Below are 26299 nucleotides of genomic sequence, written 5' to 3' on the forward strand. Positions count from 1 at the left end.
ACTGCTTATTGAATAATGGAAAAAACACAATCCCAAAAATCCCAAAAAACTACAGCACGCTTTGGAAAATACAGTTGCAGCAAGTTTAAATGATTCATAGAAAAAGAAGCTAAAAGATGCACAAGCTCTGGTACTGCATGGTGCCTAATACAGACATCAGTTTCTTTGCAATTACCGGTTGATACATAAATAAGATATAATAAATAAGATCTGCATAATTTTAGAGAGTAAATTGTTGGGACGTGAAAATAATCTGAATTTAGAAAGTTCTAATGGGTAATATTCAACTTATTTTGAGTATACTTCAGCATGAGACACCAAAACACAAAACAGACATTTAATCAGTGAGCAAAGTGAAGAATACAATACATTCTTGTGCAATAGTATAGTAAACTCTATCGTTGCAAAGAACATTCATTCAATGCCAGGACGCAAAACTTACCTTAAAGAGGCAGACAGTCACATAATGAGTTGACAACACAACATAAAAACCCCAAAAACATTACAATGACTTCAATATTTAATGCAGAGGTTCAAAGTAAAGGCTATCAGGATAAAGAAAAACTGATGACTGAAGCCATAATTTTAAAAAAAGCTGTCATATTCAACTGTGTATTCATGCAGAGGTCACCACAACCATTCTTATATCTTACCAATGCGTTCCACCTCCACTGCTGCACCTTTATCCTTTCCCGCTCCTATCAACCGTTAAAGCTAATTAGTAGTTGCCCTATAAACAACTTATCATAGCAAGTATTGCATGCAAATTGATGAACATTTTAACAAAAATCAATGGGAAACAAATGGAAAGGTGAAGGACTAGATGAGAGAATGCAGTTGAACCAAGACAATAAGTACATTGAAACAGTGTTGTACTGGTTGTGTAATGAATGGCAAAATCCTATCTTTTTACTGTATTTTATGGTACAATTTTATAATTTTAAGATGTTTTGACCTCTGTCCTAACTAAAATACATGAGTTTGGGTTTTGTAATTTTTATTTAAAAAATGAATCAAATTTTTAAAAAATGAATTACTAATGTAGCCAGGTTTGCATTGTAGTAGTATTACATGGAGTTCTTCTGGGATTAGGTTATCTGTGTCCTTTATCCTGTAAGAATCTCCTGTGTCTTTCAAGTAAAATTCCAGATTCCCTCCCCTACCATATTTACATATTTTATAAAGCACAGAGGTCATTTTATGATACAAGTCCAGTGTGAATTGGCATCACAGTGATTCAAGATGAAAGATTCCTTATCTTTTTTGCACACTGTTTAGATTTTGAACTTCACCTCCCTTGGGTTGAGAATTATAGTGGCAGCAGGGTTCATTATTAGGAGCATGTTTGTAGGAAGTAAAACGGATGTAATACTTTCATAAATTCCTGAAATAATTCCTGAGATTTGGTCATTTAAAGTGATTCAACACAAATGTTGTTTAGTCTATGCAAATGGACATGGGGGGGGGGGGGATTCCCAAGTCACGCACAGTGCAGACAGACAGGAAGTAATTTCCTTCAGTGTGTTTTGCATTCATGGCAGTTTTGCAGGGGCTTAAAATCACTGATAATCTCTGAATTCATCAGAAATCACCAGATATTCCCATTTGATATCTTTTAGTGTCCTGCCAATATGCCTCCCTTATTTTCAAATTCAACACAGTTTCATAAGTCTTGGGGTCTGCATTCTTTCTTGATTTTGATGGAGCTTTACCGGAATCTGCTGTTTTTTCAGGTTCCTCTGCCGCAGCTGCTTCTGCCGCAGCTTCTCTAGCAGCTTTAATTTTTTCTTTCCTTTCCTCTCTCTCCTTATCCAGTTTTTGTTGTTGCTCTTGGGCAACCTTCTGCAGATCTGTCCCAGATCCTCCTGCCCTTGTTGTTTTCCTTGCTGATTTCTTGCCCTTAGGTGCACCTTTATCAGCTAAATAAAAGAGAAAGAGATTTGCAGTGGGTGAACACTTGAAAATGCCATATTATGACAAAAAAAGTAATAACTTGTACAATGAATTGAGTACCTTGTTATTTCTCATGATGCCATTACAAACCATAATCTTTATCCATTACTTTATGATACACTACATTATCAGTTACAGTCTTTTCGTAGACTGCAATATCTTACCTTCAACAACAAGCCATGCATTGCATGATTTTATTCCTGCACAGGCAGCATAAATTCCTTTGTCTACTACCATGCAGTCTTTGACAACGAGCCTGTGAATGAGCTTGTCTTCTGAAACTTCAATGTCATATTTATCCCCTTGTTCCAGTGGCATATTCTTGCCAAACCACATAAGCTTGGACAAGGGGGCTGATATGACACACTCAAAAACGGCGTCTTCTCTCTCCATTGCCTTGACTTCCTGAATTTTCACCAAGAAATCCACCACTGAAAAATAACAAGTGAATCATTTTAAATTAAATAGTTTGTTACATATGCATGAATGATAATTATTGAAAACACAGTTAAGGTCATTCATTTGTTGTGTATTCAAATGTAAAACGTACTTTTAAAATCAGTGGAAAACATATTCACATCTTCTACATCCAGCTGGTAGAAACCAGCATCTTCTGGCATAAGATCCCTCATGCTGAAAATATACTTTCTTCCGACTTTTCTAAGGCAGTGCTTCATCTTGTCTCCCAACTCCTTTGTGTATGGGATCATTTCACCGTCCTGTGGGGGAAATATACAATGTAACTTCCTTAATTCTTGAAAGTATTCCTGCAAAATATAGCTGCAAGATAATAGCAGGAGAAATTCCACTTTTTTAGTTACAATGGAAAGCATCATAGCAGGACTTCATCCAAGCATCAAACTCAAAACTGTATGCTCTGCTATACTGTACTGTACACTAAGTGACATGTTGCAGATATCTTAGTTAAGGGACTCTCACTTCTCAAACACAGGTATGAAAATTGGTACTGCCAACAGATGGGCCTGTGGATGGGGATGTTGGTTCTCAAAAGATGTCTTGACAAGCAGATTGCAATTAAATTTGTTGTGGAGATGATGACTGTTTTTGATTTCATTGGGCTATCAATGACCTCTCATTTTGTAGGGATGCTAATAGAGTTCTAGATATGTAGTCTTGTTTTCACACTAACCTTGTACAGGTATATCGAGCTGCTTGGATCAAGAAGATCAAATTCAAGCTCAAAGGATGCAGTTCCATCTGCATTGATGTGGATAGGTTTCAGGTCTGACAGGTTTTTGACGAACTGTGTCAAAAAGAGAATAAGAATTAAATATCAATTTGTGATAACAATCATTTGAACATTATTTCAAATTAATGCTTTAAGAATTGCCTTCTGTTACTGGAGTAAACTTAAATTTGTCGAAGTATGTACAGCATATACAGAAAAAAGGAAACAAACCAAATATGCAAATATCACAAATGACAAACCTCAGCTTGTTCCTCCTCTCTTTCCCTCTTCATTTCATTTAGTTTCTTGAGCATCCAGCGAAAGTCAGTCACTCCAAACTCTGCACAGATTCTCTCATAGTCTTTTTTGTCAGCACTCATTAAGAGCTCCCAAAATTTAGGATCAATTTCTCCTTCTTTTTTCTCTGGTTCCTCAGCTTTGGGAACTACTTTACTAGAAATGAAAATAGGTTGTGATTAGTTGAACAATATCGTAAATGTATATAACAAAAAAGACTATCAACTTATGTAACACAAACCAACCTTCTCCTTTTTAGTACTTTCTTAAAATTGCAATTGGCGACTTCTGCTTGTTGTTGTGGGGCTTTTGTCATTTTGAAACCAACTGAAAACAGAAGAAGGCACTTAAATGAATACAATCATGTAATTAAACAACATACAAGAGGGACTGCTACGGGATGGGTATTGGAATGTGTGTAATAGACTCAAAGGTATGGGTTAGTAGAGTGTCAAATTTGGATACAAGCATATTCAGTTGAAGAAGATTTGGGAGTATGCTTGAGTCTGCATGCTGTAGATTGAGTGACTCTGCTTTGGTTTAGGAAAGCTACATCTTCTTGAAATAGGTATAATATTACATACATTGATTTGTTAAAGGCATAACAAGAAAACCATTCTTACCTTCAATAACATTCAGAACAACTGTGACCATGGCTTGTCCATATTCATTTTTGGCAAAACATTTATAGGTATCTGCTTGGTCTGGCTTAACATGTGGCATCTGGAAGATATAAAACATGTAAAATATACAGCAATGGACCCAGTGTTTGATGAAGTCGGCTTTGTCAACATGTTTCACACAATAATGTCTACTTTAAATGAGAATAGAATAAGACTTTTTTATTTTACATTATCATCCTCAAACAGCAGTGAGTTGAGGGGATAAGGGAGTAGATTTGTTTTTTCATGAAACTGACTGTGTTGAGTGTGCCCCTCTCAGGATGAGTAAAATCCCGTTTTCCATCCACATTGAAGAAAAAGTAATCAGCAAAGCAAATACTGATCGGTTGGCAGGCTGTATGACCTTGATGTAATCAAATATATTCTTTCTTACCTCTCCTTTTCTCTGTCTTCTTATCTAGTTCTTCCTCTGTGCTATTTTTATCACTCCTTTACATCAGCATGTTGCTGTATAGTATCACTGAGATTTGATAACCCATATCACTTGCCTCAAATGTATGCTCATTGGAGTTGGGATCGTATTTGGACTGATATCTTGCTGGATCAGACACATCTCCATTATTTCTGCTCCATACTACAGTTGGCTTTGGGTCTCCAGTGACAATGGCTTTAAAAAAAGCAAATTTGCCTGTAAAAAAAAAAAAAAAAAAAGATACAGGCAAGGTCACCTCATGTTGTTATTGTTTTGGAAACACAGTAAACAAATGCAGATATGTTTATTCAAACCTTGTTGTGTCATATATGTATATTTCTTGCATTATAATATACTGTACATTCATTACAACAAATGCTTAATACTTATATGCATACTTTTAAGACAACTAGTGGAAAATTTGTCCTCTGCAAAATGATAGCATTGATTTTTGATCATCTAATCACTTTTTCTGCTTTTAAAATCAAAGTCATAGTGTGTTTAATTCTATCTGACTGACGCAGGAATCTGGGTGTTGAATGGCAGGGCTCTGCTCCCTCTGGCCTTGCACAAAATTCATGGATCTAATCCATTATGCAGAATCATGGAAATTCCACCTTGGAATATTTTGTGATATCAATGTTTAAAATGATTCTTATGCAATCCTAGTCCTACCTTCTTGGATGGTCAAAGCAATTGGCTTGCGGGTGAAGTCTGGATGGCTCTTTCCCTCTGGCAGCTTCTCAATATACTGAGTAATCATCACCCCAGGGACCTTAGATTTTTTCCTGAATCCCACTGTCAACATATGAAAATGAAATGTCAGTGACAATGCATTTGACACAAAAGAATAAAAAAACATGACCATTATCATTATCCAACCTTCAAACTCTGTTGTTTTGTAATCAAATCTTCACCCAATAAACCATGCTGGAACACATTCTAATACATGAAATATTAGAATGTTTAATGTTAAAATCTACCAGTTTGTTATCATTCAGAGCCACAGTGGGGTCCAAAAGTCTGAGACCATTTTCATATTGGACCCCACTATATACAATATGTATGTGTGGCTCTGGTGTGGAGAGCCACACATACATATTGTATACAGTGGGGTCCAAAGGGAAAGTGGTCTCAGACTTTTACAAATTGTGTCACATTTTCACTACATTTACATTTCAGTAACATTTATCTTTTTAACCTTTTTCCTTGGGAATCCATGCCTACATTCCACCCTGAGAACAGATATGTGGTAATGCACCCACATATCCACGCACAAAATACATGTGCGCTACAGAATATTAATAATTCCATTGCATATCAGTACTTCATGCCTTCGTGAGCAGTAGGGAGAGAAAAAATAAAGAGACAGCTGACGACGGGCTTCTCTTTGGTTCTCTAAGCCTACCTTCTTTACCATCCCAATTCTCTGCATCAGGACCTAATAAAGGCATATGTTAAAGAGCATATACAGCACATGTAAGCATAGCATAAGCACTGGATAATGGATTAGACTTAAATAATTAAACTGAGGGACCGTAAATATGATACTAGGACAGCAATAGGTGTGTGGAATGGCTACATTATGAGATTTACAAGATTCAGCTAAATAACATCAGCACAGGTTAAACAATTTCATATTTTTAGCAACATTTTTATTGTTTGTCATTGTCAAGGTGCAACACTATACCACATGTGAACTACCACTTATGAATGCACCAAATTACCAAAGTATATGAAAATATGCAATTCTACTACCTATGTTTAGGTACACAGGAGTTGTATGCATATAATGTTTATCTGACTTATCCCTCAGACTTTTAATTACAGACTTCGGGTAGGTGTTACATTTGTCCTAGCAATGGCAGCATTTCATTTATTTAACACTTGTACGGGGACAAGTATATAGCATGAACTAATGCCACATACAACAACATTAATAGCCTAGCAATGCAATCACCCTATGCAGTTTACAGCGGTGTGATTATTTTGCAATGTACAGTATGTCTACCTACTTTATGAGCTCCTGTTCCTCTTTAATAGACTGTGTGCATGTGCTATTCAGTTTAAATGTTGTTACTAATGTACAAAGTCAGTCTTGTACTCTGTGAATAATGTCAATCTGATTTTAATTGTATTACAGCCAAAGTGTAAAAGCAAAAGTAGAAGTCTGTGTAGGTACAATGTTGCCTTGATAACAGCCTGTAATTAACCATTTGAATTGAATCATCAGCATTACACATTACACAATTGATTCAAACACACAAACGATCATCGACATTACACAACTAATGCTTGCAGTTAGATATATTTACTATTTTCTTTAGATTTGTTCACAAATGGATCTCCTTTCCACCCTGGTGTGATGGATTCTGTGTGAGTAAGTGTTATAAGTGTCTTTGTCAGACTCTGTCAAGGAGATCAAATACTGACTGAAGATAGCTTTGTTTGAAATATACAGTATTTTAAGATATTTCTTATGGACACAATGCATGTAACTGTTCAATGTTCTCCTAATCATAAGACTTGATGATTTGACCTGATGATTTGGTAGGGTATTACAAATAATTACATTATTGAATACTACTACTACTACTACTACTACTACTACTGCTACTGCTACTACTACTACTAATAATAATAATGGTAATAATGATAATAATAATAATAATAATATAATGATCATTGATTTTATTTGGTTACATGTCACCTCATTGTTGTATCAGATCATAGTTTGAAAGAAAAGAACAGAAACAAACTGTTGAGAAGCCAATATTGTAGAGACACACTAGTTTGATGTTGGATGGTGTTCTTCAGTGCCTCTTTTCGAAGATGAGATCATATTTTATTGCTTACCTTGGCCAGTGGCCGTCCCATCCGTCACTTTTGTTCTTTTAAACATCTTGGGTCTTTTTGTTCCTGGGTGGAATCAGCAAAAGTCCCCAAACTGTAAAAGATGATGGAGGATGATTTAAGTATTTGCTGCTGTACTAATCCATCCAAACAGCAGGACTAGGAAACCTAATTTCTCCTCTCATTTTTCCACAACACAGTTGATAAGTCACTGTAAATCTGCAGTATTGTTGGAAAAATAATGTTGTTTCAAGGATTCAGTTTTGGCATAAGACCTGCCAGACAGCCTCAATTGATGGTGAAAAGGTTCCTTTTCATGCTAAAAAAAGGTCTGCCAAAACATTACCCTTGACCATTATTTAACTATAGACTTAAGAGATACAGTAGAAGACACAAAACGTGATCATCTGTGGCTGCACGCCATGCAGCTGCTTGCTGTATGCTGAGCGTTATCACATTCCCCAAAAATAAAATCCTCTTAAAATTAGAACTGGAGTGTAGCATTTCATATTAACAACATGACACAATTTTACACCAGGCTTAAACTTACATTACTAAGGGTTTTTTGTTCTCACTTTAAGCTGCAGCATACTGGCTTGATTTTAAAATTATTGCATGCTTATCAAATTAATATTTTTATGATCTGTTGGTTCCAATCACAGTGGGGTGCTCTGCTAGTACATAGCTATCTTTCATTACACCACATGGTTGCTAAACTTAGAATGACAAATGTCACCTCATAAAAATAAACTGATGGAACATGTAATTGTAACAGATTCTGTGTTGCTGGGGCTTAATGGGATTTGCAGAAATGTTTATTTAGAAAGCAAACTACATGTATATGTGTATGCCTGGCATAGGGTATATTAACGTCACATGACTGAATAACATCACATGACTGTACATTATTGTATGTATTGCCAAAAACCATTTGCTTCTCTCCAGTGTGTGCTTGTTGCACTAAGATTTCAGGAGTATTTAAAGTAACTCTGTCTTAAGACACAATCACACCAAAGACACTCAAAAGTTGTGGAGTCTACACTGGTTGCTTGGCAACCTCAAGATTACCTTAGTCCAAAGTCACTGGGCCCGGCTGCTGTTTGACAACAAATACATGGGGAGGTTACAACATGTAAAACACATGTAAAAAACACAAATTGTCATTTCTACATTTCTCTTTATGTGTGGATTAAACAAACAAGGTACAATATTTTAATTAGTGAACTTTAAACATGATGTTTGGTGTATTTTTGAACTTTAGAGAGTGCTTTTAACCCCTGCTTCCAGTCTTCATGCTGAGCTAACTCTTGGCAAAGAAGCAAATAAACATCCATTAATTGATGCTTTAGTCATGCCAGCCCTGAACTGAAGCTGGCCACTCTTTTGCAGCCTCATGGAATTTGATCTTTGGCAGGATTTGCTAACATTTTGGCTAGATATTTAGCTAATGTTAAAAGAAGTCACTACTATTAGAGCAACCTTTCTGTCCAGAGTAACAGCCTATTTCCTTTAAGTGTGATGCCATAATATGTAGGAAATTGTACTGAGATTGTTAAGACCTTTAATGATAATCCTCCCAAAACCAGGTCATAGGGTGGAAAATAGAGAGAGAAAAACCTGTGGGTGATTTAAGCTGCAGTAAATTACAGTTAATCTCTTTCCCAAGTCATTCTCTGTTGCATGACCCAAGAATCTACATCTTAATCATAGTTCAGGTTCAGATATTAGTTTTGTAGTAAAGGTGACTGTGACAACAGGAAGGGGATTGCCTGGAGCTAGAATATATTTTCTGTTACAGCAGTCCTAGGTCTTTTGTTGATTTTGGTGGATGGATATTGATTGTAAGCTGCATCCTCTACTTACCCTCATAGCCCCATCACCATCACCACCACACACAAACATACTGTATGTTTGTTATGGTTATTTGACTTGAAATTGATTAAAACAATCCAGAGGGGACATTCAGTCATTCAATATGTATGAGTATGAAGAATGGCTAAGAGTAAATGTGGGTGATTCATTGGGAAAATGTGTTTCCTTAAACTAAATTTTGCTGATGCTGCCTGAACTCTGTAGCTCTGCTCTGGACCATTTCCCCAGCCCCAGTACTTGTTAGAATTGCGAAGCGTAACAGCCCTGCTAATTGTAATTTTAGATTATATGGCTCTTTTTTCCCAACTGTTTGATGTGTCTGCACATGCACATTAGAGGTAATGCATGACTCTATTTTGCATTGTGCATGAGCTGCAGAGAAAAGCATCTCTTTGGCTGTAGCAGAAGGTCTCGATCTAATTGCAAACCAGGGTATGAAAGCAATACAGTCTATTGCAACCCCAACAGTCACTTTAGACTGCAAAGCTCCTTATACCCTGAGGTGAAAAGGTAAATAGACACACACACCCACTAACTGACAGACTGTATGAATAACCAACTGACCGATTGATTTTACTATCTCTAGAACTCTGTGCAGTCGTTGGCAGGGCTAACAAGCTGCTGTTACTTCCTGCCATGAGGTACCAGCAAGCGCTATTGCAGAACTAAATCGTGATTTCCGCTAAAGAACTGAGCCATATATGGACAAATTAACCTGACTGAACAATTACATATCAGCATTGATAAATGTTCCAAAAAACACTTCAAATCTATCGGCCCAGTGACTTCTGGTAGATTAAGCACATTGAACTTTTATTTCTGAGATGTTCTGTGACACGTTACCTCTCTCATGTATAGTATTTTGTACAAACCCAACACCACCCAATATAGGCGCGTGATATTCTAGGGTGTTGCTGGTCTACGGCTGTTGGAAGATGAGTAAACTGGATTGTCATATGATAGGTCACATGCCACATAAACTGTGAACATCCCATCTCTAACATCTTAATATGCTTGTAAATCAATGTTGACATGATGAGTAAGTTGTACTACAGTGCAATCTGTTCAGTATAGCAAATTTAATCACTAATTAAAACCTTATTATGGTGCTCTGACGCAAAAAAAAAAAAAGATATGTAATCGATCTTTATTACACCCCAACTCTTTATAAATAATAGTTTTCAATTAGCACCTAACCGCACTAGCTTGGCTTTTCATTACAGCAACTAAATCGGTGTCATCATTATCATCACTATCTTATTTTTCTAAGCAGTACTGTAAATGGTAACAGAAAAAATCGAGCTGAACATGCTTTAACTACAGTTGTGGTGAGTGAGCTCTTCCTATGACTACAAATTGCATTTTATTGAACTAGTTTTGTTTCTTTTTTTTAATCACATGATGTGCTCTGGAAGGCTGGTTGTCAGAATTTTATATTTTTGAGCTTAACAGACTTTTAAAACTGGACTGTTTTTTAGTTTTAGGATTGCTTAAAACGTGTTCTGTGTACTTGGCTTCTGACACAGCGCTAAGCGAATCGTCTCCATGCTGTGAGAGTTAGTTTTTATGGGTTTCATGTGGCCTGAGCTGCATGCTGCTTATGTGACCAGCAATGAAATACAGCACGGGACAGTATACTCAGAGACTGAGCGCATCATAAAAATGATTAAAAGCAAGATACTACTAAGGGCATGTTCAGAAAGCGTGTAGCTATCTAGGGAGTTGATATTGATGCTAAACATGTGCAGCAGCAGGTTTGCCTAACAGTTTTCTTATTTTGGGTTATTACCAAACTTTTTTGCCTTAGTTACAGAGAGATATTATGGTTTACAATGTATATTTTTCATTAGCAGTAAAAAAGGACAAATAAGTAAACAGATAAGCATTTATTGGGCAGTGTTGTGGCAGATATTAATAAGAAAGCTTTTGAAAAAAGGATTCTTTTCTAAGTGTGATGGGAAAGTGTTTACATTTTTTTTAAAGCTTTTTGGTTGTTAAAAACTATTGACTAGCCATGAAGTCACCAATGGACTTTTGAATGGTGTTTAACTTAGCTTATGTTTGGTGATTAGCTATACTGTATGTGTATGATAGAACATAGAGACAGAAATATGAATATTAATAAGATATTTTGATTTACTAACTTTCAAAAATATTGTTTGCATAAGATTTGGTGACAACACACATTTTAGTTGTTAATTGAAAATGTTATGAGACGTCACTGTTGCAATTGCAAGTATACATTAGCATATGTTTGCACTTTCTATAAAAAATGACTCAGAGAGTCTTCTTGGTTAAATTTGTACAAGCTTTGAATTTAACACTAACACAAAATTCTGACAAAATTACACATTTGGAGCAAACATTAGAGCAGCAAAATCACGAAACCATTTGACTGTACTAGTACTGAATAGAATCATGGAAAACTAAAACATTATATATCAGAGCACCCTCTAAAAACGGAGCGCCTCAATTGTGTTTATAGGCAAACACATTCCACAGTTTGCCACATTAAATGAGTGTGTCTGTGGACTAGTTAAGAGCGAATCAGCAACAGGATTAGTTCAGTGTTAAAGACTGTATCCGAAGCTCAATACTTAACACCTCCATTTAAGAGTGGTGCTGTATGTAAGATGAATGATGAACTTACCTCCGTACTCCTCTGATCCTCTTGAGTGGTGCTGCTTCTCAGTCTGATATTTGAGTGTTGCCTCCCTGGTCTACAAGCTATTAAATCCTTACAGGAATGCCAGTGACTCCGCGACAAGCACCCACGTTGTCAGACGCGGTGCCTGCCAAGAAAGGGGATTGCTTTTTTGTTTTTGGCATAAATCACAACCTCTAGCGAGGGGGAGGAGGGAAAGCCAAGGTTGTCTACAAGCCTCACGTTGGGATGACTATGACTATGGCTTCTTGTTGGAAAATGTATGAGCTTCCCTGGGAGATATGGTCAAAATGAGATGCATTTTATGCATGAAAATGGAATTAGGCCAAAGACCCTCTATTGTCCACTATACTGCATGTTTTTACTGTTGTTTTGAAATTGTACTATAATAGTTCTACAATGTGACTGATACTGTATCCTCATCCTTTCATGTTATCATTTACAATATTTACAAATTACTTTAACTCTACACCTTTGGAAAGGCAAACCTTAACAGGAAATGTGGACTTCAGTTATAATTTTGAGTTAAACCTACACAGACACTGTGTTTGGTCTTTTTGTTGGCTGTTTAATAAAGATGGAATGTCAGTATTATCTTAAGCAGATTGTGATGCTGAAAGTAAGAACAAGTTTTTAGTCAAAGCTTAGTGTTGACAGCCAAGTATGCTCGTGCTGACACTCTTGTGATTTTACAAGAACAACAAAACATTATATTAATGTTTAGATGCACTAATGACTTCTATCCTATTGACACCATCTAAAAATACAATGTGTTTATTGGGGGTCTTTGAGCAGTCTGGAATCGCAACTGTAAACATGAGTGTGAGGCCAGGATCCCTGAAAAATTGTCAAGTGTGCCACAGACTTGTCCTTGGAAATTAGATAGTTTAATGTTACAAATTCCTTGTCATCTCAAAGTTAATATAATACCAGAGGCTACAGTACTTTTTAAGTAGAAGAACTAGTAGGAAAATACATTAAAGGATTCTCCACTGAGATGTCAGTTGTGTTTTTCCAGCCTCATGTAGGTTTTTTACAGGCTTCACATCAAAATACACATATCGCTAATCATTAAGGCATCATGTTTGGCAGGCAAGTGTGTATGCAAATCAAAAAAACATAAAAAGCTATACATTTAAACAATTATTTTACAGCATTGACAGGTTTGTTTTAATCAGTTAGTAATCTGCCTAACTATGTCTATAAAGACAGAGTCAGAATATCACATCACATAGGGCTGTATTTTGGTGAACCTTCACCAATAACAAAGCTGGAGGACCAATTTTTTCTTATTTCAGGTGATGGCCAACAATAATCTGTTAAATCATAACGGCTGCACTGTTCTAATGGAGTTTTAACCTATTCAAAGCTAAGTACCAGGTGTATTTGATTGTGCTCTGTAAGAGTTATTAGGCATAAAAGACTTGTCTTTATCTGAAATTCATTTAAATGTAAATATGCCTCAGCATTGGGCTTTCTAATATATGTTATGACTCAAGGTGTTCTTTAATAGACTAGCCCCACTGTTGATGTGAGAAAATCACCAACAACACCTACACCTACCCAACACATACTCTATATCTCCGAGTGACAGGTTGTAGGTCCACTGGAATTTCATTTGGGCTTTATTAACCGCATGGCTGTGCAGTCTCAGTTTTATTAGCCTGACAGATATGACCAGATGTGAGTATACATACTGTACAGTGAGATTATTGTTGTTTAAATAGATGACTGAAAGTTTTGTGTAAAGAGAGCATGGGCTGACGTGATATTGTGAGTACCTGTCAGAACATATCATCACATTAGGCGAAAATGGCACAGTAACTTTCTTGATTCCCCTTTAACTTTTCTGTGTAAATCTGCTGATTGGATAGGAGTTTCTCTGAGGAGGACTTAACTGCCACTGGCCAGCTTGACATTGAAAGTTGAATTCACGGGTAATAAGATGTTTATTTTACTAATCAATTAATTAAAATGAAGAACTCTAAATGTAAAAGTCACAGTGATACCAGTGTTTCTATAAATCAACACCGCCAATAAGTTTTACACTCACAGATCATTTTTATAATTGAGATCTGCATCAGCCACATAAGAGGAAGGAAAACAACTCTGTAAATAATCCTTAAATCAATTTGTTGTTGTAGTTAACAAATAGTTTTACTCGTTAATTTCAGAATTTGAAATGTCAAAAAATTCCTTTCAACAATGAGAAATGTACTGTTAATCTATTGGAACACACTGACCACCTTGAGGGTATTTACTGACATGCTAGAAGTCATTCAGATTTCTCTTGGAGTCTGGCTGCTGGCACTTTAAACCACAACCTAGTTATTGTGGCCTCAGTAATAACAGAGCTATGCTCAGTTTGAGCACGATTGTGTGTGTGTGTGTGGGTGTGTGTGGATATTTCAAGCCATGTAATAAAAGCAGATGTGTGGCACAGGAACTACGACTGTTCTCAGGCATGGGAAGCTGATATGAGAGGCCTGGTGTTCTTGAAGGCATTTATTACAAAGGGTCACTGAAGTCAGAGGCTTTGAATTCTTCCATCCAAACAATGACAAAACAAACCTAACGTTAAGCAACCCAATACAATGTGGAAAAAGGTAACCCCATCTGTGTTAGGGCAGACTTGTTTTTTTTTTCATTTTCATATTTATTTTCATAGGAAAGTACACTGCATTGACCTATTCCGTGTGTTTGTAATTAAACTACACTAAAACTTTCTTGTTAAATGGAGAAAAAGCATCCATGTTGTCAGAGGAAGATAGTGTCCTTCTTTTTTGCCAAATTACAGGAAACTCCTTCATAGCATCTCACTCAGAATTGTCAAACACTATTTGCTTGTTTGGATTGTTTAGAGGCTTTTAAATTTCAAAGCCTAGTACAATAAACTCCCTGTAAAGACTTGTGTCAATAATAACAGGATGCCATATGGCTACTGATGATATTAGGGCGCCCGAGAACTTTACACAGGGACATAGACAGTTGTTTTGTAAGGTTGCACTTTGTCATGCACATGAAATTTTATCATTTATGACTTTCTATAATAGACATGCAATATCTTCTGAAAGCCTCCAACCACATGCTCGCAGTAAAAGAGAAATTTGAAGCCATGTGACAGTTGGCAAAGCGAAAACAGTGCATGTGAAGTTGGAAATGGACCACCTCAATAAATGCCTCAGAGTACTGTATGCCAGGACTAAACTGAATGTGATCGCAACAAAGATACTTCATAGTTGCGCATGGGTTTATAGTATACAGATATAAATATAATATAATAATTATAATAGAATAATGAATGGTTTGATTTTACCTGCATGTAATAGATAAAGGTAGAGGCAAGGCCAGTGCCTGAGTCTGTGTATAGACAGAAATTGTGGCCAGAACATGTTATCGGTCGGTCTGTTGGTCCATCACTGTGGTCCAGACTGAAATATCTCAACAATTATTGGATGGATTGCCAAATTTTCTACAGAGATTCATACTGTATTTCCCAGAGGATTAAACCTACTGACTTCCCCAGACTTTTCCACTAGCTCCAGTATGACGTTGACATTTTTGGTTTTGATATCTCTTGACAACTGTAGGATGTAATGCCATGAAATGTCAACAGAAGTCCATGATGCCCAGATGATGTATCCTAATGACTTTGATGATCCTTGACTTGTCATTAGCAGGTCAAAGTTTAATATTATATAAGTTTAATATTATTTAATATTCAATGAAATATTTATACATCTACTAGACAAATTGACACAAACATTGACACACATTTTGTACAGATATTCATGGTTCCTAGATGATGGACCCTCATGACTTTGTTGATCCCCTGACTTTTTCCTCTAGCACCACCATGAGGTTGGCATTTGTAGATTTGACTGAAGATGTCCAGACAACTAATGAATGAATTGCAGTGGAATCTGATACAGTCGTTTATGTTTCCCTCAGAATATACAGTGATAACTTTTTCTCTACTCATCATCAAGTCAAATACTATTTGTCAAATACTTTGGTTCATAATGACACTCCCATCAGCCTTAGCTGTACCTTTTGTTAACGCACTAAACTACGATGGTGAACCTGGAAAACAATACCTTCCAAACAAGTACAGTCTCACAGAGCTGCCAGTGTGGCTGTTACTGTATAAATCAGGCTCATGAATGAATTTAGATTAAAGATAGACTGTTGAACAGAAATGATTTATTTACATTTTGGCATAAGGATTAATCAAACACACACTAAAACATACTCAGTTATAGCCATATTGTCATATTGTCAATTTTCCATGAGGTCGTATCTTCAGAAAAGCCAGCAAATTGTATGTCTTATTCAGAAAACAGCAAAGAAAACTAACTATAATCACAGCTGAGTTGAATGAATGTAAAAAAATGAACATGTGTGGATGCAAGCTCTTGCATATCACTCATGTTGAATCTCAAATGTCTAATTGGCACCCAACAGATAAACTGTGATAATTTGCACTCAAATACAACCAAATCTGTTTGAATCGCTCAAATTTGTCCTTAGTGCTTTATAACATTTGTTTGTTTGTTTGTTTGTTTCTTTCTTTCTTTCTTTCTTTCTTTCTTTCCATCACAGTTTGTTTAAACACATGAATATAGTAATTCACAAAAAACCCAAAAATGACAGCACTGTTCAGATTGGTAAACCATTTACATGCCATTCATTTTAATGGGGCAGGTGTTTTTGGGAGTTAAGGACCACTGCGTCATCCTAATCTGAGGGAGAAGAAGGAAGAAAAGAGAGCTGTTAAAGCAAAGTATAGCCATAGGAACAGATTTTAAAATGTAACAAATAACTGAGAAGGAGTTTTTACCTTTAACGACAAGTTTAGTTGAACACTCCACTCTACCCAGAGGGTTTTCTGCAATGACTGTGTAATCCCCACTGTCCTTGGGCCCAACTTTGAGTATCACCATGGAGCAGACCCCACATGTGTTAGTGATGTAGTAGTTAGTGTTGGTGTTAAGGCTGACGTTATTTCTGTACCAAGTAACATGGGGTTTGGGGTTTCCTGTCACAGCACAACTCATGTAGCATTCATAGCTTTCTGGACTGTTGCGCATTTTTAGCGGAACAGTGAAAGAAGGAGGCGCCTCAAAGCTGCAGTCCTTTGAGGCTGGGAGAGTCACAGAAAATGTTTCTGGAAGGATACAAGAAAAAGGGCAGAAATGTTAAAAGGGTGTAATATATAATGATGGGTACATTTTTCAATGCTATATTCTCTTTAGCTGTCTGTTAATTGAATCATTTATCTGTCCTAAATGTCCATATTGGAAGCATTTATATAAAATGCTCTGCCTTTCATGGTGCATTTCATGAAAATAAGACAAACATTAATTAGCAACACTTCTCTGTCAGACCTTGCAGTTTGATGTACAGTATGCTCACCAAATGTACAAAAACTACTAAAGTTGACATCTCTCAGCAAGCCAATTCATATTCTTTATTTGTCCTTTGAGATTAATTCAGTTGTATTATTGTACTTTCAAATGATCATTCTTATTATGCTAAGTACTTACATCTATTAACTTCTTTTGCTGACTGAGTTGTACACAGCTACATCTGTTTAGATCTTGTTAATGCCTTTTAAAATACATTAGGACTGATACCCACTATTATTTCAATTGTTGATTAATCTCTTGATTATTATTATTATTTTGATTATGCAATTAATTTAGTCTATAAAAACAAAACAAACAAACCAACAAAAAAAAATCAACAACCAACACAAGTTCTGTGATATCTTCACGTCTTGTTTTGTCTGACAGTCCAAAACCCAAAGATATTCAATTTAAAATTTTAGAAAACATATACAAAAAACTTTGACTAAAAAAGCTCAAACCAGCAAATGTTTGTCCTTTATTCTTAATAATTGACTGAAACGATTAATTGACTATCAAATTATTTTTGATTAAAGATCCCCTCCAGACATGATCTAAGATACATAAAAGCAATCTTCTTGTACTAATAATTTGTGGCTGCTATGTTTTTTCCACAAAAAACATCAATTACCTTGGTACAATCCCTAAGCTCTGTTCGCACAGAATGCAAAGCAAATTTTCGCCTTGTGATCATAAAACCCTGCGATACATGCAAATTTTTTGCTCAAATTGAATATTTTCAACTGAACACACCATTAGATTTACATATACTCCTCCCTCATTGAAAAATCCACAATCTAAGAACAATCTATGTAAGATGTCTCCTACTTCACTAATTGCAGTTGCATTAAAGTTGCATACTGGACCACAGTTGGCTCCAAACTAGTTGTGATGTCATAAATCATGCTTGTAGGGTATACACCTTAAACTCAGATTTAAGGTGATCACAGAGAAACTTTCCTCCTTGAGCAGATGAATGTGAACTCTGCACAAACATCATTCTGCACAGTGAAGCTACAACATCCAAGTGAAGTTACAATAAGAAAGACACATTTTGAGTGGAGGAGGACTTAAAATTTCTGTTGATTATCAACTAATTGTTTCAGCTCTAAATGAGAGACTTTCAAATGACTGTTTTTAAACCTGCCTTTCTTCCTCCTCACTTCCCAGGTTGGTGACTCAGAGGGTTCGGAAAGCCCCATGTCATTCTTGGCATAGACCCGGAACTGATACTGCCGTCCTGGCATGATATTGATGGCAGTGAACTTGTTATTGAAAAGATGGTCAGCCACAGTGTGCCAAGTGCGCTTAACCGAATCGCGCTTGGTGATCATGTAGTGAAGCCTGTCGTCTTTTTTCTCATCAGGAGATGGAGTCCAGGAGACGGTCACTGTTCCTGACACATTTTCCTCCAGCTCCACAGGGCCTGGAGGCTTGGGGTCGTCTAGAAACAGGTAGGACAAGATTATTATTGTCTTCATGTTTTATGTTTATGCTGACTACAGTGAGAATGCCTGCACACTGAATCTGGCTCTCTTTAAACTTTCCCAAATCAGTTTTTGAGTCCAAAGTATACAAAGAACATAGTATACACTTGTAAATGCCTTAGTAAACAAGAAAGAACATAAAATATTTCAAAACCCTCAATTGTTAATTCTAGAAATATGACAGCCCTTTTTTGCCTTTTCTAAAATCTAGATCAACTTTGTAATAATCTTACGAATTATGCATATCACATTTCAAATCCATGCAGCCTTTGGTTATTATTTCTCTTTTATTTTATATGGATGAGGTAAGATTTTCTTTCACTGTACCTGTGACTCTTATCTCAACACTGGAGGTCTCTTGACCAACAATATTCTTCACAATGATTGTGTAGATCCCAGTGTCATGACGCTCTGCTGAGGGGATCATTAACTGTGATGATGTGTCTGAGTTGCTCACTGTCACATGCTTAGCTACAGGCAGGCCATCCTTGAGCCATGTAATATCTGGTATTGGAGAGGCCTGTCAACAGCAGAAGATGCAGATCTAAGATGATGTGGGTTTATACTTCTGTAGAATGTCTAATTATCTGCCACTTGAAATGGGACAAAACAACTTTGTGTTCTTACACTCACACGTTTTTGTATGACTATTATACTGAACCTGAAAGTTGAAGTTGACCCGCGCAGAGTTCCCAGCTCTCATTACGATGAAGTTCTTTATTTTTCTGTCAGTGAAATGGGGTCTCACTGTGACAATGTGGGAAGAGTTTTAGATTATTTTTTTTTTTACCAAATTTTATTCAACAATCTGCACATATGATGATACAGTATTATAGATACATACTTTTCTTTTTGGACAGTAATACCCCCCCATTATCTCCCCTTAATCCCCCAGCATTCCCCTCTCTGCTGAGTTTTAGATAAAATTAATGAGAGAAAGTGACCAGTTGAAAGTAAAATGTATCAGATTCTGAGTGTAGACAAATGACTCACCTGGAGGAGGCATTGCAATGATGTAGTTGTCCAACTCTTGAGGCTCACTGTCTCCACCCTCATTGGTGGCTATGACTCTTACCCAGTACATGGCCATAGACTTCAGACCCATAATAGTATAGGAGGTCATAATGATAGCATTGGTGTTACAACGATCCCACTCTGGATTTTCTGCTGGTCTGAGCTCCACAAAGTATCCTTTGGCCTCATCTTGGACCCCCTCCTCCTCCCTGGGTTTGGTCCACCCCAGCGATAAGGTGGTGTATGTAGAGTCAGTCACCTTCAAGTCGATAACTTTTCCAGGGGGCTCTGAAAATTTATGTAGATCAGAACACTGTACTGTGATTTTACTCAGCATTAACATACAAAATATTTGAGTTTGGCCTATTACTCACTCTTTGGATCTCTCGCAATCACAAATTCAGATGGGGAACTTGGCTCTCCGGCACCAGAGATGTTGATAGCTGATACACGGAACTCGTACTCGATGCCTTCAACAACATCCTTCACTGCATACTTTTTCTCTGTTGGCATGTCATCAATCATTGTGTATAAGACTTTAAAACATAACTTCATAAGTTCTGTAGCTTCGAAAAAGGAATCACATTTCACTTGACAAGTTCACATCTGAAGGAAAACTTTTACCGTATCCATGTCATTGTGGATATCATCAAAATGGCCCTACCTTTAATGGGCTGATCTGGTGGGTTGACAAAGCTCCACAGATTACTGCCTTTCTTGCGTTTCTCCACGTTGTATCCCAAAATGTTGGTTCCTCCAGTATTGGAAGGTGCAGACCAAGCAAGATTGATACAATCCTTGAAAGCACTAACAATTTTTGGTGTAGAAGGAGGTCCAGGGTATGCTAAAAGAAAGTTAAAATAGAAAAAACAACATCTCTTTAATGGGCTCACTTAAAGCCTTTTTCTACAACACCTCCTATACTTGAGACGCTGTCACAAATAGATTTTGATTTGCTTCTAAGACAACTCACCCTTTGTTCCTGCCTGAATGTCATCAGTCTCCATCATTTCACTGATGCCTTGATCAGTTTCAGCCCTGATGTGATAGCAGTACTTTCTGCCATGATCCACATCAGTGTCCCTGTATTTAGCCTCTGGGCCAATTTTGCCCAGTTTCTTCCAGCTGTTTCGGCCAATTTGCTGGCGCTCCAGGATGTAGTCAGTGATAGGGGACCCTCCATTGTCTTTAGGAGGCCTCCATTTGAACTCGATGCAAGAAGAAGAACTTTCGATAATATCCACAGGGCCTAGTGGTGGTGTTGGTTTATCTGTAGTCAGACAAAAGAATAAAGAACAACCATGCTCATATCCATGTGTTACATATATATTTTTTCAAATTCAGAACATCCAGTCCTTAACACAGTTTACCTAATACAATGAGCTGGGAGATGGCCTCAGTTATTCCACATTCATTTTTAATCTTAATCTTAATTTCTCCTGTGATTTTGCGTGGGCACTTTGTCAACAGCAGACGGCTGTGTGAGGAAGACTTCTCAATCTTGGTATGGCTGTCCTCCAACAACTCTTCGCCTTCATGGTACCACTGTATCTTCATGGGTTCCCGTCCAACAAAAGACAGCTTGAAGGCTGCATCTTTGCCAGTTTTGATTGTAACAGGTTTCATGAAGTCAGCGAGGTCATCGGGGTTGATTCTTGGAGGATCTAGTTGAAGAACACACATCTTTTCATATTGGCACTTAATCGCTGAGCTCAAAAGGATATTGTTTTACACATTTTCACAGTGATTGGCCTTTTGTTTTGTTTGAGTTGAAGTGTCTCGAATCGATTTTGATTTAATTACCTTCAATCTTTAGCACTGCTTCTGTTTTACGCCCATCAGCCTCAAATCGGTACTTTGCAGTATCGTCTTCTTTGCAGTTTTTGACAATTAGTTTGCGATAAGTCCCATCTTTGACAATACAGATATCATCTGTGGTTGTTATCTGAAATGCACACACACAAGCACATCTAAATCTCTGACGGTTAAAGGTAGAAGCTATTATTCTATCAACTCTTACGTTTCTCACCTCTTTGCCATCTTTGTACCAGACTCCATCGCAGTCCTCACTGCTCAGTCTGCAGACCAGTTCGGCATCAGTACCAATGATAGCAGTTACATCTGAAAGTCCACTAGTGAAGTATACTCCTGGGTCTAAAGAAAATACAAGCTTATTGTTACCTAGAAACAGAAATATATGAATAGCGTAGCAATGCTATGTTCTGAGAGCGTCTCACCAATGATGGTATCAGGGACAAGTGGGCCTGCTCTCACTCTCTTTCTTTTCTCTTGAACAGGCTCCTCTTCTTCAGTATCAGGAGCCCCTTCTTCCTTTGCTTGTAGCTCCTGCTTAGCTTTTGATGATTTACCCTCAGTTGGTACTTCTCCTTCCTGCTCATCCTCTTCCTCATCATCTTCCTCTTCTACATCTTCCCCTGCCTTATCTGTGCCATCTCCAGCCTTTGTCTGCCCCTTTACTTTTGTCTTTGTCTGTCCCTTTGCCTTTGTCTTCCCCTTGGTCTTCGCTTTTGCTTTAGCTTTAGCTTTAGCTTCTGCTTCTGCTTTAGCTTTAGCATCTGCTTCTGCCTTCTCAGCTGCCGCTGCGGCTGCCGCCGCTGCTTCAGCCTCAGCCCTTTCCTTTGCCCTTGCAATCATCTCATCTCTCTCCAGCTGTATCTTAGCCTGTTGCTCCTGAGCAATTTTCAAAAGATCGGCTCCACCACCACCAGCTCGGGTTGTTTTGCGAGCTTTCTTCTTTCCGTGTGAGTTTGGATCATTGTCAGCTAATAAAAAATACACAGTACCAGGTTATTTTTAATGCTTTAAGGGAATTTTTGAATATTTGCCTAGCTTGTGTTATAAAGCTGAAAAAATACTGTACAATTTGAAACATTTAAATGGTACCTTCCACTATAAGCCAGGCATTGCAGGATTTTTGTCCAGTCATAGCTGCATAAATTCCTTTGTCCAATGGCATGCAGTCCTTCACCACCAATGTATGAATCAGCTTGTCCTCTGACACAATGATGTCATATTTGTCCCCTTGCTCCAATGGAGTATTCTTTCCAACCCAATTTATCTTATGCATGGGATGTGAGATGACACACTCAAACACAGCATCTTCTCTTTCCTCTGCTTTCACGTCTTGAATCTTGACCAGGAAGTCTACAGGTGGAACTGCATGAAATATAACATGTAGCACATCATTACTGTGTTAGCTCAGGATCTGGTATTTTCTGTCACAGGACAACTCATGTGGCAACCAAAGCTCTCTTGTATGTTGTATTGCATTATTTACACGTTACAGTAAAGTATGCAGACAATTAATTTGCTGCATCATCTTACGTTTTAAGTCTGTTGAGAAGATCTTAACTCCATCAACTTCCACTTGGTATAATCCTGCATCCTCTGGACTAACACCATTGATGCTGAACACAAACTTCTTCCCCACTTGTCTCAATCCGTGTTTTACCTCTGTGTCACAATCAAATGGAACCATAACTCCATCCTGTTCAAACACAAGTAGTTGTGAATGTTAAATATGTAGCATTTACAGTATTTGATTGATTGTGTGCACATGCACATACAGTAGATTTGTAATATGACTTTCAGTGCTTTCATGTACTTTACTCAGTTAAAATGAAATGTCTCACCTTGTATAGGAAGATTTTGCTAGTAATGTCTTTCAGTGACATTTCAAGTTCAAACTCTGCAGCACCATTTTCTCTCATTTCAATAGGCTTTAGGTTGCATAGTCTCTCAACAACCTGTAGTAATCAGAATCAGGAAAAAAATACTTTTGACACAGTGAAAATGTTGAGTTTTCCTGTATGTAGTTTGTATTTCCTCTATGTCTGGTATTCCATTATATTACTGTATTTTAGATATTTGACGGTGTAGTTGCTTCATATTGAAACACAGATGAAGTTGAAAAATACCTTTTCTTGCTCTTGCTCCCTTTCAATCTTCTTTTCATTTAGTTTCTTTAGAATCCCACGAAAATCAGTGACACCATACTGAGCACAGATGCTCTCGTAATCTTTTTTGTCGGCACTCAACAACAGTTCCCAAAACTTGTCATCAATTTCTGGTTTTTCTTCTTCTTTAGACTCAATGTCAACCCTCCAAAAAGAAACAAAATTATCAATTATGAAACACACTCAGGACACACTGTACATGGATAGGCATAAAATAAAACAAAACAAAAAAAATGAACACATTGTCATGTACCTTTGTCCATTTGTAAACTAGCTTCCTACTTACGTGTTTTTTAAGGCCTTTTTGAAATCCTCAGGTGTTTCTCGGATAGCTACAACACAACCGGTAGCATGGTTACAATTTTCATTCAATGATTGATACTGCATTGTTATAAATGAAATTTAGGTTGTGTACCTGTTCTTGATTCTTTCAAGGCTCTGCTCTTTTTATAGCCAACTAAAATGGAAGCAATTAAAGTTAAGTCAGACAAATTTACTTTTTTAAGAATCAGTTCTGAATATTTAATGGCAAGAAGTAAGTAACTCACCTTCAATAACATTGAGCACAGCTGTTACAACCGCTTTTCCATATTCATTTCTGGCATAACACTTGTAGGTGTCAGCTTGATCCACCGATACATCTGGTATCTATGGGAATACATGATTATCAATATTTTTGCAAGATTTTTTTTAAATTCATTACTCTGACTGATTCATTGATTTATCAGTCTTGTTTAGATTTTAGTTATCTGAATAAGCTTTCCTCATATGATATGGTCAATGGCCTCACCTGTAGCTGGTATTCACCAGAACTTGTATCGTGGGTAATTTTGTACATTTCATCATCAATTTCTCCCTCATTTCTCACCCAGGTCACAGTTGGTTCTGGTTTGCCGGTAACTATTGCTCTGAAAATAGCCAGTTTTCCTTCAGAAAGGACAGAGAGCAGTTATTGTATATCTTTGAAAACATTATTATGTGGTTAGAGGTGGTATTTTACCTTCTTGGATAGTCAGAGCAATAGGTTTCCGAGTGAAATCTGGGGTGCTCATTCCTTCAGGTAGTTCTTCCACATACTGGGTGATCATAACTCCAGGCACCCTTGACTTCTTTTTAATTTTCACTGTCATTAAATGAGATAAAGTGCATGATTTACAATTTCATGAAGAACTTGTGAAGAACTGATTTAATTGAGGTTTGATATATTATTTTAACTTCATACTATGTCTCAGAAAATGCTGTAGTGTATTCAATTAGTGTTGATTACCTAATTCGTTTTTTCGGCAGTAATTAAAAAAAAAAGGTGAGTCATCACATTTTATAGTTACTTACCCTGCCCTGGAGCAGTTGGCTCCTCATCCTTAGATTTACGTATCTTAAACATCTTGATTTAGACAACAGCTGCTTTGAAAACACAAACAATAAACAACATTTTAACCCAAACTTGTGCATGTCACTTTGGTCTTCGCTTTGAGGGTTGCTGGACTGGATTAGAGCTGCAATGATTAGTCGATTAATCGTTTAGTCGATTGAAAGAAAATATATCAGTGCATAACATATCCTGTATTCTGGAGACGTAGACATGGCTTGACCACTGTTGGTAACCATCAGAATCCCCATCTGTTCAACATATAGTTAATCTCTTCCAGATGGTCTGAATCTGCAGGGTGTATCATTTATCATTTTTCTACTCAGTGGCATTATGTTGCATGTCTGATTTTACAACATGATGTTCATAGATTTTTAAGTAAAGCCCTCCTTGGACAGACAATAGATGTAATTGGACATAATTTATTCACCCCTCCAATTACAAAAAGTAGGTGAAATAATATTCTTCAGGATTGAAGAATGAGGGAAAGATCTATATTTCAAGAAACTGATACAAGGATCCCTGAATTGGTAACCCTATCTGTATCATAAATGAAGAATTCCTGTGGTAACAAAATACTTAGCATGCCCTGCGTAGATTCCTGCAAGTGCCCAGCCTAAGTTTGACGGCAGTAGGTCACATACCTCATAAAACTATCCATCATGACTCAGGAAGTGACGTGAAGTGGCTGACAAATGCTACAAGACTCATAACTATCTTAACACTTAGGTTTTGCTTTCTTTTAAGCCCTGAATTATTGAAAGAAATGGGTGAAAAGATAATAAAATAAAAGGTACCACAGGCCAATGTTGTGCAGTTAAAGATAGCCTCTTTTCTTTTTTCTATAGATGAGTTATTAAATCAAAGTTGTCCTGAAACTAGGACAAAAAAAGGACATTTTGATGATCAAGAACGTGTATAATTAGTCAGGTATAGCCAGCCTGTATTGCCAGTTTTGCTTTAATAACAGTGTACCTGACAAGCCATATACTGTGCATTTGAAAAAATAGTATGAAGTATGTAAAATGTATATTTCTACACATGGATACTAGTTATGTTGTAATTTATTCATTTCCATTACAAAACATTTAATCACAAATGCCAAAAAAGGGTCGCATTA

The 26299-nt window shown here is 37.0% G+C and overlaps 2 protein-coding genes across 28 annotated transcripts in view; both read right to left on the reverse strand.

Annotated features, from left to right (window-relative positions):
• igfn1.4 (immunoglobulin like and fibronectin type III domain containing 1, tandem duplicate 4) overlaps positions 1-11983 on the reverse strand; it is a 36549-nt gene extending 24566 nt beyond the window's left edge. For 24 of the 26 annotated variants that reach the window (XM_042407263.1, XM_042407255.1, XM_042407254.1 and 21 more), the window contains exons 1-13: positions 11910-11983; positions 8456-8483; positions 7391-7481; positions 5210-5332; positions 4611-4750; positions 4063-4162; positions 3685-3766; positions 3403-3595; positions 3104-3217; positions 2504-2672; positions 2118-2384; positions 1713-1919; positions 654-698 (exon numbers count right to left, since the gene is read on the reverse strand). In XM_042407263.1, the coding sequence (XP_042263197.1) occupies positions 654-698; positions 1713-1919; positions 2118-2384; positions 2504-2672; positions 3104-3217; positions 3403-3595; positions 3685-3766; positions 4063-4162; positions 4611-4750; positions 5210-5332; positions 7391-7436 (1486 nt within the window). In that variant the 5' untranslated portion in view covers positions 7437-7481; positions 8456-8483; positions 11910-11983. The remainder of the gene's footprint in view (positions 1-653; positions 699-1712; positions 1920-2117; positions 2385-2503; positions 2673-3103; positions 3218-3402; positions 3596-3684; positions 3767-4062; positions 4163-4610; positions 4751-5209; positions 5333-7390; positions 7482-8455; positions 8484-11909) is intronic. The other 2 variants (XM_042407240.1, XM_042407241.1) reach the window with 2 other exon arrangements.
• Positions 11984-16130: 4147 nt separating this feature from the next.
• Positions 16131-25279, reverse strand: LOC121894571 (immunoglobulin-like and fibronectin type III domain-containing protein 1). Of its 2 annotated transcripts, XM_042407266.1 has the most exons (23): positions 25143-25279; positions 24811-24933; positions 24601-24737; positions 24359-24458; positions 24226-24267; positions 24097-24142; positions 23772-23955; positions 23487-23600; positions 23179-23341; positions 22738-23010; positions 22071-22616; positions 21863-21987; positions 21637-21778; positions 21204-21497; positions 20807-21103; positions 20498-20677; positions 20208-20336; positions 19813-20121; positions 19481-19566; positions 19147-19339; positions 18480-18776; positions 16765-17091; positions 16131-16666 (listed from the first exon to the last, which is right to left on the reverse strand). In XM_042407266.1, exons 1-23 carry the CDS (start codon positions 25192-25194, stop codon positions 16662-16664), a joined length of 4164 nt encoding a protein of 1387 aa, XP_042263200.1. In that variant the 5' UTR covers positions 25195-25279; the 3' UTR covers positions 16131-16661. The 2 variants fall into 2 exon arrangements, with proteins under 2 accessions (XP_042263200.1, XP_042263199.1); XM_042407265.1 differs by having other exon boundaries at positions 16131-17091.
• Positions 25280-26299: the final 1020 nt, after the last annotated feature.

Source organism: Thunnus maccoyii, chromosome 3, assembly GCF_910596095.1.
Source record: "Thunnus maccoyii chromosome 3, fThuMac1.1, whole genome shotgun sequence".
NCBI lineage: Eukaryota > Metazoa > Chordata > Actinopteri > Scombriformes > Scombridae > Thunnus > Thunnus maccoyii.

Coding starts and splice junctions, on each gene's coding strand:
- LOC121894571 (XM_042407265.1), bottom strand. CDS start 25,194: ATGTTTAAGATACGTAAATCTAAGGATGAGGAGCCAACTGCTCCAGGG. Junction 23,011..23,178: donor CTTCTCAACAGACTTAAAAC/GTAAGATGATGC, acceptor TATTTCATGCAG/TTCCACCTGTAGACTTCCTG. Junction 21,988..22,070: donor TGTCCCTGATACCATCATTG/GTGAGACGCTCT, acceptor TATTTTCTTTAG/ACCCAGGAGTATACTTCACT.